The sequence below is a fragment of the Oncorhynchus kisutch genome, linkage group LG2, assembly GCF_002021735.2.
Source record: "Oncorhynchus kisutch isolate 150728-3 linkage group LG2, Okis_V2, whole genome shotgun sequence".
NCBI lineage: Eukaryota > Metazoa > Chordata > Actinopteri > Salmoniformes > Salmonidae > Oncorhynchus > Oncorhynchus kisutch.
The window spans coordinates 22,596,152-22,608,788 of record NC_034175.2 but is presented as its reverse complement, the minus strand read 5'-3'; the positions used below and the strand labels follow the sequence as shown (position 1 = coordinate 22,608,788).

Genomic DNA, 12,637 nt, shown 5'->3' with positions numbered 1-12,637 from the left:
TCTCCAGTTTCTCACTGCAGAAAAGCTGGTGTCAAATTAGATTTCCGACTCCAGGGCCGAAGTAGATTTGAGGGAATTATTTCAGGGCCCAGGAGATTTACATTGGCACGCATTTAATAAAAATAAGGCGTGGCTTAGTTATGAAATGCCTGGAACAAAGTTCCCCAAGAACAGCCAGCGAATTCATCTATTAGCAGTATGACACGTTTGAATGGAAAGTGCTGCACAGCTACTGTATGATGTCATACAAGTTCAGAGTCCATATTCATAATGTATCTCAGAGTAAGACTGCTGATCTAGGATCTGCCTTTTTAGATCAGACTGAACACAATATTATGGACAGAGGGAACTGATCCTAGATCAGTGCTACTAATCCCGAGATGCTTTATGAATATGGGCCCTGAACTTCTCCTAATCTTACCTTTTCCCTAGTTCGACAGTTGGTTGTACAGAAACCGTAACCTGGCAACTGGCAGCCACACTGTACCTTGGTACCTTTGTTCAATATCCCACCAGCCAACACTTTATTGAGTCATCTAATATATATGGATGGAGGAGGGACACACTGTATTTCTTTCTGTGCCCTTTGGCTTGTTTGCATAAACCACATCATGGGTTGACATGGCAGGGAGGGAGGTGATTCTGATGTGTTTGGTTAAGACCTCATGATAAGGAAGAACATGCTGGAGCCTTTCAGTGAGACAGCAGTGAAACGTCTTGTTATCCACACGGGCACTCATCTAGACTGATCAATAATATTTGTAAAAGTGAAGAATATTCATAGAAAAAGCACGTGATGTGTCAGCCCATCAAGACTTCCCCTCAACTTCCCTTGCTTACTAATGTCACTGAAACTCATGTTTGCTGAAGTACTTTTTGACAGCAGTGATGGATCAACCAATTCAGTAGCACAAGTAGTTACCTTTTTAATGAAAACATTCAATTCACAGTCATATTAGTTATAAAAGTGACCCATATAAAAAAACAAATCAGTATTATACTGTACATATATGCTGAATATGTGATACACATCACACCTGACAGTTTTACCATTTATTAGCCTATTATTATATCAAAGTGTAGTAAACACATAGGTATTTTCACTTAGATACTAAGTGCCCTGTTTGGCGTTAGTAGCTCACCAAAGTACCATAACCACCACACCCTCGTAGAGAATTACCCAAGCCTTTTGTCTCCTGTACTGTAGTTTCATCACCTCAAAAGAGCAGCAAACAATGAGAGGACGTTATTGAGGTCACGTACTCTGAAGACAAAACACACACAACAAAGTTATTTGACACGTTTCTCGGGTAACTCACGCTGCCATGTTTTGTATTTCTGACAATAATATTTTAGAAATGTATGCATCACCTTCAATGCTAATATGAATTTCAATTGTTTTCGATACATTTTTTTCCCCCCAGCATTGTGATGCATATAATGTGGAGCACGATAACACAGATAATATGACAAACGAGAAACAATAAATGAAAGCTTTGTGCCTATGACACTATGACATGAGAGGACAGGCTGTTTACTACCTTATGCCACCCAGATTCAACCCTGGATGTAAATTGAATTTCTTCAAATGATACAGAAACTTCACAGTCATGGTTTAAATGAACATGTTAGTGTACATTAAGATGTGTGTATGTATGCACACATATATTGGAAGAACGAGCCTGTTCCTGGAAATGTTGCAAAATATGCAAATGAAAGAGAGCGTCACAATCAAATGTACAGAATCTATTTTACAGCATTTCATCCTATATTCTTGATCCTACATTTTACAGCACTTGATCCTACATCCAACATTTGTCATAATGTAGAAAATTATAGCATTAATTCAGTAGGATTCCATTGAGGGGGGCATGTGTGCTGGATACTGGAGTAGAATCCTGCTCTTGTTTCTGAATCATAAGCTCCATGGCAGGCAGGAGAGGGACCGTGAAAGCCCCACTCTGCACTGCCACCAAAAACCTCTCTCTGCTCCTTCCATCTTCTCCCTGCACTTTGTGAAGGCTCGCTGAGACGGAACTTGTCTCTGGTGTACATTGGAGACCCAAACAGAGCGAAGAACAGGCACAGAGGCCCTTAAGATTATTTTAGGGATCTAAAAAACAAAAACCAATCATCCTAGAATTTGTACCACCCAACCTCCCAGAAAGAATTCACTGCCTCTTTCATCCCCTCCTTCCTCTCCTTCTTCCTCTTCCTCCTGATCAATCCAAGCCTGTTGTGGAGCATATGAGGAAATCACAAAGTTATCCTCTGCTGTTAGACCTTGAGGGGCAAGGGGTACCCAGTGTTGTTTGTAACCAGACAACAATGTCATTGATGAGGTCTCGCAGTCTGCAAGGTTGATGGGAGGTATGGAGTGAGATGGTGAGTCATTGGAGTTATTGAAACACATTGGAGAGATTGGGGTGTATATTGTTCTCTCCTCCTCTCTCCCTGTACCAGGGCCCAACCACTCTGTCTCCCCCGTGGTGACCAGATCAGACAATAGTGATGCCCCTTGCCCAGTGTTGTCTAGGTCCCACAAAAGGGGCTGCCCCTCAGCGTCGGTAGGCAGTGCCATGCTGGCCATGGCACTCTGTGTCTCTGGCTGGAGCAGCAGAGTGGACAACTGCAGTTGGCCATCAATACGCCGCAATGTGGGCAGGACCAGGGGGTGCCCTGTTGAGTCCCTGTCTCCAACACACTGGTTCGGCTCAGGTGGTGCTCCACGCGAAAACAAAACTGGACCACCTTGAACCCAACTGGGTTTGTGGTCACTGGATTCAGATGACCATGGAGAGTTGATGTTGTCTTTGCTGTCTGGATGGTGATGGCATTCTTCCTTCACACCTTCATTGGATACCTGCACTACGACCATGCTATAGTTGGAGGACTGGGTGCTGTTGTTGGAGTGCTCTGGGGGTGGACACTGCTGGCCCATGTAGGTGTCACAGTGCCTGGGCTGGGCAATGGAGGAGGGTCTGTCCTGGGGGGAATAGGACCCAGACCCACTGCTGGTGAACTTTGACCCCATCTGGAGTTTACCAGTCTTCAGGTCACTATAGGAGAACCCCATAGGGTAATGATACAGCTTGGCAGTGGAGATAGTGATGGCTTCTGGAGGGTACCACAATGGAGGTGGGATGTTGCTTGTTGTCAGTTTCTGTGTAGAAGAGAAAGAGGATTTAGTTTATGTAACTTACTAAAACACCTCTATGACCCCCTCTACATCCCACCAAACCCTTGGAATCATTGAGTGGTTACAATGTATGTCAAACCAAAATGAACTTGTTCAATTATAATTCTGAACAACTTTCATGGCAAGAATGAAATGAGCTCAACTGAAACAACACTGCTGTAATCTTTTGTAATTGCTTTCAGTTCTTGCCATGACATGCTAATTACAGTGATACAACTGATTAAACGGGTATGATTTCTCAGCATATGAGAGGAGTTGGAATAAAACAGATCCAACTTTGGGAAGATTGGTAAGTGCAGCCCTTTAAAGAGAAAGTGAATGACGATAAAGTTAAATCATTTCCTCATAAATCAGTGCATGTGTAAATTGCAAAGAGATAACATTTTATTGTAACTACTGTTACACATTGTGCCCTCTTCCAAGTTAGGTGTTGCTTGAGATGAAACTCAGGTTCGGTTTCACCCTATTGAGGCCTCTCATACACATGTTACTGTAAGTTTGGCCTGGAGGCCTGTTTTTCCAGTAACAGGAACTGGCACTCCTTCATATATGGGGAAATCCCCAATCAACATTTCTTACCAAGGCGTCTGGCATGTTACTCTTCTTTCTCACATAGTGACGACACACCACCACCGGTAGCAGGAGAGAACCAAGTAGCAGACACCCTAAGAGGAGGAACCAGGGGAACAGCAGCCGGGGGTAACCTAGATGGGGGAAGATTGTTTCTATTACACCTCAGTAGTGGCAATACAGCTGCCTCACTCTCAGAGCCTATTGGAAATTGCCAGCGCTATAGAGCAAGCGTGGGCGTGTCTGTGAGGTCAGTCAGTGCAGTAGTTTCAAGGATGCATAAATAAGAGGCTCCATTCAGTCTTGTCACCAGGAAGTGAGCCTTTATATAATCTTTGAAAAGGCAGCAGGAATACTCTTAACATTGTGAAACCACAGTCAATGCATTTGTAGTATGCCTTTAAGTTCTTTATGGTAACAGTATGGTTACTCAAATCATTCACAGATGATTCATTCAACAAAACTAGCAAAGGCAAAAATGAAAGGCATTACCAGCCTGGTCTCATAGACTAGACGTAACATAGTAAATGTAAATCTGGGACACTCAAATTAGTATGATATGTTACGTTTGGTATGGTTACAAAAGACAGATGGTTACTTAAAGCAAAAACGAAAGTTGGGTGGTTGGTTGGGGTGGATGGGTGGGTGGATGGATGTATAACCAAAGGATGCGAGTTAAAATCCCATCACGAAAAACTTGAGAATTTTAACTAATTAGCAACTTTTCAACTATTTACTACTTTTTAGCTACTTTGCAACTACTTAGCATGTTAGCTAACCCTTCCCCTTCCCTTAACCGTAACCTTAACCCTTTTAGCTAAACCTTCCCCTAACCTTAACCCTTCAACCTAACTCCTAAACTTAACCCTAACCCCTAGCCGCTAGCCTAGCTAACGGTAGCCAGCTAGCTAACATTAGCCACCTAGCTAGTTCATAACATATTGTAAGTTTGTCTAATTCAGAACATATAATACAAATTCCAATTCGTAACATATCATACGACATGGGTGATGGACAACCACAAATGAATACATACAATATGAAACGTAACATGGAGCGTCTCGGATTTACATACAAAATAATACGAAATGCTCTGAGACCAGCTTGTGCATACATGCAGAGCCTTAATGACCTCACCTGGTAATGCCACACAGAATGTATGGCTCTCACTGGGATTTCGGTGCCTTTCTACAGTTGGGACGTACACTACATAGCCACAGTACTCTACACTGATGTTCTTTAGATTGTTGAGGACAAACTCTCCAGTTGTGTTTTCGTGGACCTGTGAAAAAAAGAGTCAGCAGTCAGAACATGTTTTGTGTATCTAACGTGTGTGTGTGTGGGTGGGTGTGCATGTGTCTGCATGCATATTGTGTGAGCAGTACGTGTGTGTGTGGGGTGGGGGTGGGGGGGGGTGGGGGGTTATCACCTGTGCTGCCCAGCTAGGACGAGTGATGTTGAGGGTATAGACGGTTGGAGGATTATGGTAGGAAAAGCTGGTACTGTTGAAAATCTCCTCGATGGAAGTCTTATTATCCGGTCCTAACGGTAGGGTGACAGTCACTTTTAAAGATGATGTTGTGGCTTTCACAGACACATTGGGTGGCCCAAGGACGGCTGACGTGTAAAAGACAAATTAAGAGTGAGAATAAGACTAAGGAAAAATAATGAATTAGTGACAATCTGAAGAGAACAGGATAAACCCATTGAGTATGGGCCAAATGCTAACTGGACGAATTGGTGAGTAACAGAAGCTTTCATGGAAACATACTTTGATGTCATTAGAAAATATGAACAGACAATTGGAGCGATGTGTATGTATCACAGCTAAGGATTCTGCCCTCTGAGCCAACACATACTCCAAAAACATCTTAATCTAGAAAAAGTATGATAAAGAGAGGAAATTGCTTACTGTCTCTCAGAGGTTTAAACAGTGCTGTATGGCCTAGGGAGTGACTGTTGGCGAAAACCTGAGCACAGTATGAATTTTGATAGATGTATGGTGTCTCTGCAGTGAGGTCACAAGAAAGAGTTGTGATGTTCTGGCACGCCATATTCAGCTTGTATGGATCTCCGTACCTATAATGAACACAAAAAACATGATCAAACATAAAATACACTATGTAAGGAACCCTTAGCCAAAATTGAATGTTGCATTTTGTAATAAACATTGAGTAACACTTTACTTGATGCCTGCAGGTACAATGCTTTAAAAAAATTAATTAGAAGCATGTATGAGCATTTATCATGACATATCACATGTTGTAAATGTATTGCCTTTCAGGGTGTGCGTGCGGCAGCCTAGCTGCTAGACCATAAATAGCACAACAGAGTTCTGAAATAGGTGTGTTATTTAACCCCTTACTTCCTCTTCCCCTAACTGAAGGATAGTGTGTCAAACAGGGAACCGATATTCAGCGGGGATGATCAGGGCCAATCTTTTTCTGAACTGATTTGATGGTGGAGCTATGAGGCATTGAATAAGGACATGCAAGCCATTCCAGGTGACCGTCTCGGAGGAACAAATCAATGCGATTGGTATGAAACTTGGCATTTGCCCGTCAGACCGTGTCATGACCAATTAGATGAGCTGACATTTCCACTTTGTAGCGATATCTCAAAGAGGCAGTAAGACAAAGTGATTGAGACGAAAACGTTGGCCTTGCATAGCCACAGGTGAACTGAGTGCCGTTTGTAAAGTTAAATGTTACATTTTTACAGGCAATTATTTTTACAGATTTATCCCTGTGGTGTGCAGTGAAACAGAGTGAGGCCTGTGGTGATGCACAGACCACAGCCTGTCTGCTAAGGCTTGCCCCAGCCAGTGGAGCTCAACCTGCAGCATGGAGAAGTACAGTAGCACCACGGTTTCAAGGCTGATGGCAGTAGGTGGAGCAGCAAATTGAGCAACCCACCATATCCAAAACAATGGGGACAACGATTGGGACAACGATGGGGACATCAATGGGGACAACGATGGGGATAATGATGGGGACAACAATGGGGACAACAATGGGGATGACGATGAAGACAACAATGGGGACAATGATGGGGACAACGATGGGGACAACAGTGGAGACAACAATGGGGATAACGATGGGGACAACAATGAGGACAACAATGGGGACAACAATGGGGATAACGATGGGGACAACAATGAGGACAACAATGGGGACAACAATGGGGATAACGATGGGGACAACAATGGGGACAACAATGGGGATAACGATGGGGACAATGACGCTGAAAAGGAGCATGGTTCCGTCTTTCAGCACACAGCTTTAAAATGTTGTTGACATAAGTCACATGTCGCCCTAGGTCACCCTAGCCTAGGCACATAAATATGTTGTTGGGTTGAAAGGTGAAAAGGTGACCACTGTATTCCTGTCTCTCACCTTTTGTAATGGACACTGTAAAGGACCCTTTCATCTGGGCTGTCGAACTTGTTCCAGTGGAGCACAGTGTTGAAATTCCTAGAGATGAAGTATGGCTTCCCTTCACCAATGGCGGAACAACCTATAGATAAAGAGAAAGATGGTGGGGAAAGTGAACTTGTCCATTTCTGAATAGCATTCGTAGTATAACGTCTCTCTAGTCAGTACACAAAAAGCATTGCTCTATTATTCAACATTGTCGTGACCTATGTGACATGCTCACAGCAACAGCCTCTGTCAAAGGATCTGCCTCCCTCGGGATACACTTGCTCCATTTTCACTCATAGCAGCTGTGGGCCAAACTCAAACAGGGCTTACGTAAGCTGGGCTTTGTTTCATTGGCAGCAGGAACTAAAGTGTGTAATTGTTCCAGGGCTACAGAGGAGGGAATATAAGCAACTGAACATGTGGAAGCAGGCCAATTGTTTGATTTGAGTGTGAATAGGATGAAACAAAAGCCACAGTTTGGGTCTGTAGGGCCCATCCACAAAGGGATGTTTAATAAAAAAAATACAGTGTCCATTATAGGACAGCCTTAATTCCTCAAGAGGTTTGTGCCAGTCTTATCGGGACTCTATAATAAGATAGAAACTGTAGTGGAAGAATAATAGAAGGTGATAATTGCGACGAGCAACTTGCAGGCGCTGAGGCCCAGCGTGATGACATGAATCATGATTTATGACATAAGTTTGGATGGCTGACCGTCTGTGGGGCTACCACGGGGTTTAAACACACCTTATATGTGGACTTCTCTGTGCAGGGACGTTCCCACAGAACCCTGCGAGTACAGAGACCATTGGAGGTGTGAAGACAGATGAAAACGTGAAATAGACTAAATGAATGTTGTTGGGAGTTTTAAACTATCATGTTTGAATTGTTTCAAGAGTTCATAAAGAGCCATGGATTTTGATATGTTTCGTTGTGCTGTAAGTGCTATGGATTTATTGTTACAGGGAAAATGCGTCATTCTGTTAATCGGACGGCTGATAGTTCAAAGAGGGAGCGACACAGTGGCGCTCTGCTCTATTCTACATTGAGTTGATTAGATTAGAATCTCGGGGTGTTTTTCTGTCTTTTGTTTCCACTAGCCAAGTGCAAAGAAATGTTCATTCAGCTTGAGTGTGTGTTCATGCTTGAATTTGGTTAAAGGACAGTAAATTTGTTCATATGAATTGAAGGCAAGTGTAACCACGTTAAGTCTCATTTACGCTGATTAGTCTGTAATGTATGTATGTCACGTACACTGCAATTGTTTGAGTGTTAATTATTCCATGACCGGGACATTCTACTAGTTGAATTGAGTAAATGCGTTCCTCCTTCTACAGAGTAATTCTTTGATTGACTCTACTTTTATAATTTAGCAGGTCTATTGGCAGTTGTTATATATACAATACCCATAGCATATGCCTGAGTACCACCTTGACATCCCTGATCTGCTTGCTTCAGTAAATTAATGCTATTACATTGGATGCCAGGATTAGCTATTCGTATCTAGTCTCTTAATAATTGAATAACGGTGCAAGTTAGACATGTTCATTATAGTCATTCTGAGAGGTGATGCAAGGCTCGCTACCTTGACTAGATCCTCTAGAGACGTACAGGGCCTGTCGCATTTATTTACATAATGTTGGAGTCAGATTGATAAAGGCAGTTTATTATTATGCTCGACATCATTTCTACATAACGTTTGGATCATTTCCACCCAACTCCATAACGGTTGGATAATTTCCATCCAACTACATAACGTTTGGATAATTTCCATCCAACTACATAACGGTTGGATCATTTCCATCCAACTACATAACGTTTGGATCATTTCCATCCAACTACATAACGTTTGGATCATTTCCATCCAATTACATAACGTTTGGATAATTTCCATCCAATTACATAACGGTTGGATAATTTCCATCCAACTACATACCGCTTGGATAATTTCCATCCAACTACATACCGCTTGGATAATTTCCATCCAACTACATAACGTTTGGATAATTTCCATCCAACTACATAACATTTGGGTAATTTCCATCCAACTACATAACGGTTGGATAATTTCCATCCAACTACATACCGGTTGGATAATTTCCATCCAACTACATAACGCTTGGATAATTTCCATCCAACTACATAACGGTTGGATAATTTCCATCCAACTACATAACGGTTGGATAATTTCCATCCAACTACATAACGGTTGGATAATTTCCATCCAACTACATAACGGTTGGATAATTTCCATCCAACTACATAACGTTTGGATAATTTCCATCCAATTACATAACGTTTGGATAATTTCCATCCAATTACATAACGGTTGGATAATTTCCATCCAACTACATAACGTTTGGATAATTTCCATCCAACTACATAACGTTTGGATAATTTCCATCCAATTACATAACGTTTGGATAATTTCCATCCAATTACATAACGGTTGGATATTTTCCATCCAACTAAATAGCGGTTGGATAATTTCCATCCAACTACATAACGGTTGGATAATTTCCATCCAACTACATAACGTTTGGATAATTTCCATCCAATTACATAACGTTTGGATAATTTCCATCCAATTACATAACGGTTGGATAATTTCCAACCAACTACATACCGTTTGGATAATTTCCATCCAACTACATAACATTTGGGTAATTTCCATCCAACTACATAACGGTTGGATAATTTCCATCCAACTACATACCGGTTGGATAATTTCCATCCAACTACATAACGCTTGGATAATTTCCATCCAACTACATAACGGTTGGATAATTTCCATCCAACTACATAACGGTTGGATAATTTCCATCCAACTACATAACGGTTGGATAATTTCCATCCAACTACATAACGGTTGGATAATTTCCATCCAACTACATAACGTTTGGATAATTTCCATCCAATTACATAACGTTTGGATAATTTCCATCCAATTACATAACGGTTGGATAATTTCCATCCAACTACATAACGTTTGGATAATTTCCATCCAACTACATAACGTTTGGATAATTTCCATCCAATTACATAACGTTTGGATAATTTCCATCCAATTACATAACGGTTGGATATTTTCCATCCAACTAAATAGCGGTTGGATAATTTCCATCCAACTACATAACGGTTGGATAATTTCCATCCAACTACATAACGTTTGGATAATTTCCATCCAATTACATAACGTTTGGATAATTTCCATCCAATTACATAACGGTTGGATAATTTCCAACCAACTACATACCGTTTGGATAATTTCCATCCAACTACATAACGTTTGGATAGTTTCCATCCAACTACATAACGTTTGGATAATTTCCATCCAACTACATAATTTCCATCCAACTACATAATTTCCATCCAACTACATAACGGTTGGATAATTTCCATCCAACTACATAACGGTTGGATAATTTCCATCCAACTACATAACGGTTGGATAATTTCCATCCAACTACATAACAGGTGGGATTTTCACTACACTACAATATAGATACACTAGGAAGAATTTATACTTAATTAACCTTTCCTTTTTTTAAATGTCAGTTACGTATGTAGAACCACTTACGTCACAGTGCATCTGGTCATGTCTCGTGCAGAGTACAGGTTACGCAATTCACCAGAAGATTATACACAGCCTTGACTCCCTTCCACATCAGCATTTTGATATGCCCTATAATAATGTAGTCGATATAATAGACCACTCAAATTAACTTGCCCTGGAGATCCATTTTCCATTGATCGCTATAATTTAGTCCACATAGGGTTCACTACTCTTTGTCCACCAGGATCTTGATTAGAACTGTGGGGAAATCTCAAGAGACTCACGTCATCTAATTCATTACGACCTCATATTAAAACAATGACTGTCATGATGCGTCCCAAATGGGCCCCCTATTCCCTATATGGCGCCGTGCTTTTGTCCAGAGCACCAGTGCACTATTTAGGAAATAGGGTGGCACTTGGGACGCATCCTAGGTTTATATCTACATAGAGTGCGCTCATCCAAATCAAACAGGAGATCAGTAGTGCTCCGTTAAACTCACCATAGCAGTACAGGAGAAGCACCACGACCTTCCTAGGCCTCAGATCCATTGGGCTTTAGGAGTCAGAAGAGTGAGATTAAAATCCCGTTCTCACAGTCTGTACTCCTTTGTCCTGATTTCTTCAGGCAGAACCCACCATGTGATGTGTAGTAAATACGACTCCAGTCAACAACAAAAAAAACAGTAATGGTCCAGGTCAAAAAAATCAATGAAGACACAAGGAGAGACCAAGTCCCAATCCTCCGGGTATCGGAGAGCAGATCTGGGATTCATAGGATAACCTATCCACGACCTGAACCATCTCTGACCAGTTTAGGGAAAGGAGCACCCATCCCCAGGTGAGCTGCAGGTGAACTTTGGAACCGTCTTATCAACTTTGTTCCTGTTTTTGTCTCCCTATGCTCAACCTCCCTCCCACAAAGTCTCGGCTACTGTGTTGGCTGTCCTCTCTCTCTCTCTCTCTCTCTCTCTCTCCCCCTCTCTCTCTCTCTCTCTCTCTCTCTTTCTATTTTTCTTTCTCTTTCTATTTCTCTCTCTCCTGTTCTTGTCTTTCAGGTTTTATCTGACAATTTATCCTACATCATTACAAAGGCGATAGAATGTGCAATCTGTCAACACATCGCACTGCCACATGAGAATAAACTGTTTAACCTGTTTTCAGTTTCACCAGTGTTCTATTGCTGTGTTTAATGGTTTTCAAACAATGGTATGTTACATAGCTAGTTATTCAATGGCACACCTTTCTGTGCACAACCAAGGTGTGTACAGAACATGAATTATTCCTTCGGAATGAATGAAGGAGACTCCAAGAAATACTGCTTCAATGGATCTTTGTAGGATAATTATGGAAATGACTGATTTTATAATGGAACCCATATTGTTGCCCACAGGAGTCTATGCATTGTCCCTGCTATCCACCACCATATCAAATAGACTTTGTTTTAATAGGGTAATAACATGGACCATCAAGCATTTTGATTCTCAACCCAGAGGGTATAATACACACTGAATGATGTGTCTATTATCTATTGTCTACACTGGTGTGAAGAGTAGTCCAGCAGTTTGCAACAGGAGGAAGTGTCACGCCCTGATCTGTTTCACCTGTCTTTGTGATTGTCTCCACCCACCACCCGTTTTCCCCCATTAGTCCCTGGGTTTGTCTTGACAAGTCAAAACCAGCGTGGTTTTCCATGTTCCTGTTTTTTCTTATCTCTTTTGCTAGTCCTCCCGGTTTTGACCCTTGCCCGCCTTGACTTTGAACCCTCCTGCCTGACCATACTGCCTGCCCTGACCTTGAACCTGCCTGCCACTCTGTACCTCCTGGACTCTGACCTTGTTATGATCTTTTGCCTTTCCACGACCATTCTCTTCCCTGCCCCTTGGATTAT

The 12,637-nt window shown here is 41.8% G+C and overlaps 1 protein-coding gene across 1 annotated transcript; it reads right to left on the bottom strand.

The window, feature by feature from the left end:
- Positions 1 to 901: 901 nt before the first annotated feature.
- LOC109903844 (uncharacterized) lies at positions 902 to 11,652 on the bottom strand. The gene is made up of 7 exons (XM_020500834.2): positions 11,250 to 11,652; positions 7,165 to 7,285; positions 5,682 to 5,848; positions 5,199 to 5,386; positions 4,907 to 5,051; positions 3,779 to 3,903; positions 902 to 3,163 (listed from the first exon to the last, which is right to left on the bottom strand). The coding sequence occupies exons 1-7, from the start codon at positions 11,296 to 11,298 to the stop codon at positions 2,132 to 2,134; spliced, it is 1,827 nt and encodes a 608-aa protein (XP_020356423.1). The 5' UTR covers positions 11,299 to 11,652; the 3' UTR covers positions 902 to 2,131.
- Between the last annotated feature and the right edge of the window lie 985 nt (positions 11,653 to 12,637).

Coding starts and splice junctions, on each gene's coding strand:
- LOC109903844 (XM_020500834.2), bottom strand. CDS start 11,298: ATGGATCTGAGGCCTAGGAAGGTCGTGGTGCTTCTCCTGTACTGCTAT. Junction 7,286..11,249: donor GCTTCTCCTGTACTGCTATG/GTGAGTTTAACG, acceptor CTTTATCTATAG/GTTGTTCCGCCATTGGTGAA. Junction 5,387..5,681: donor GTTTAAACCTCTGAGAGACA/GTAAGCAATTTC, acceptor TTTACACGTCAG/CCGTCCTTGGGCCACCCAAT.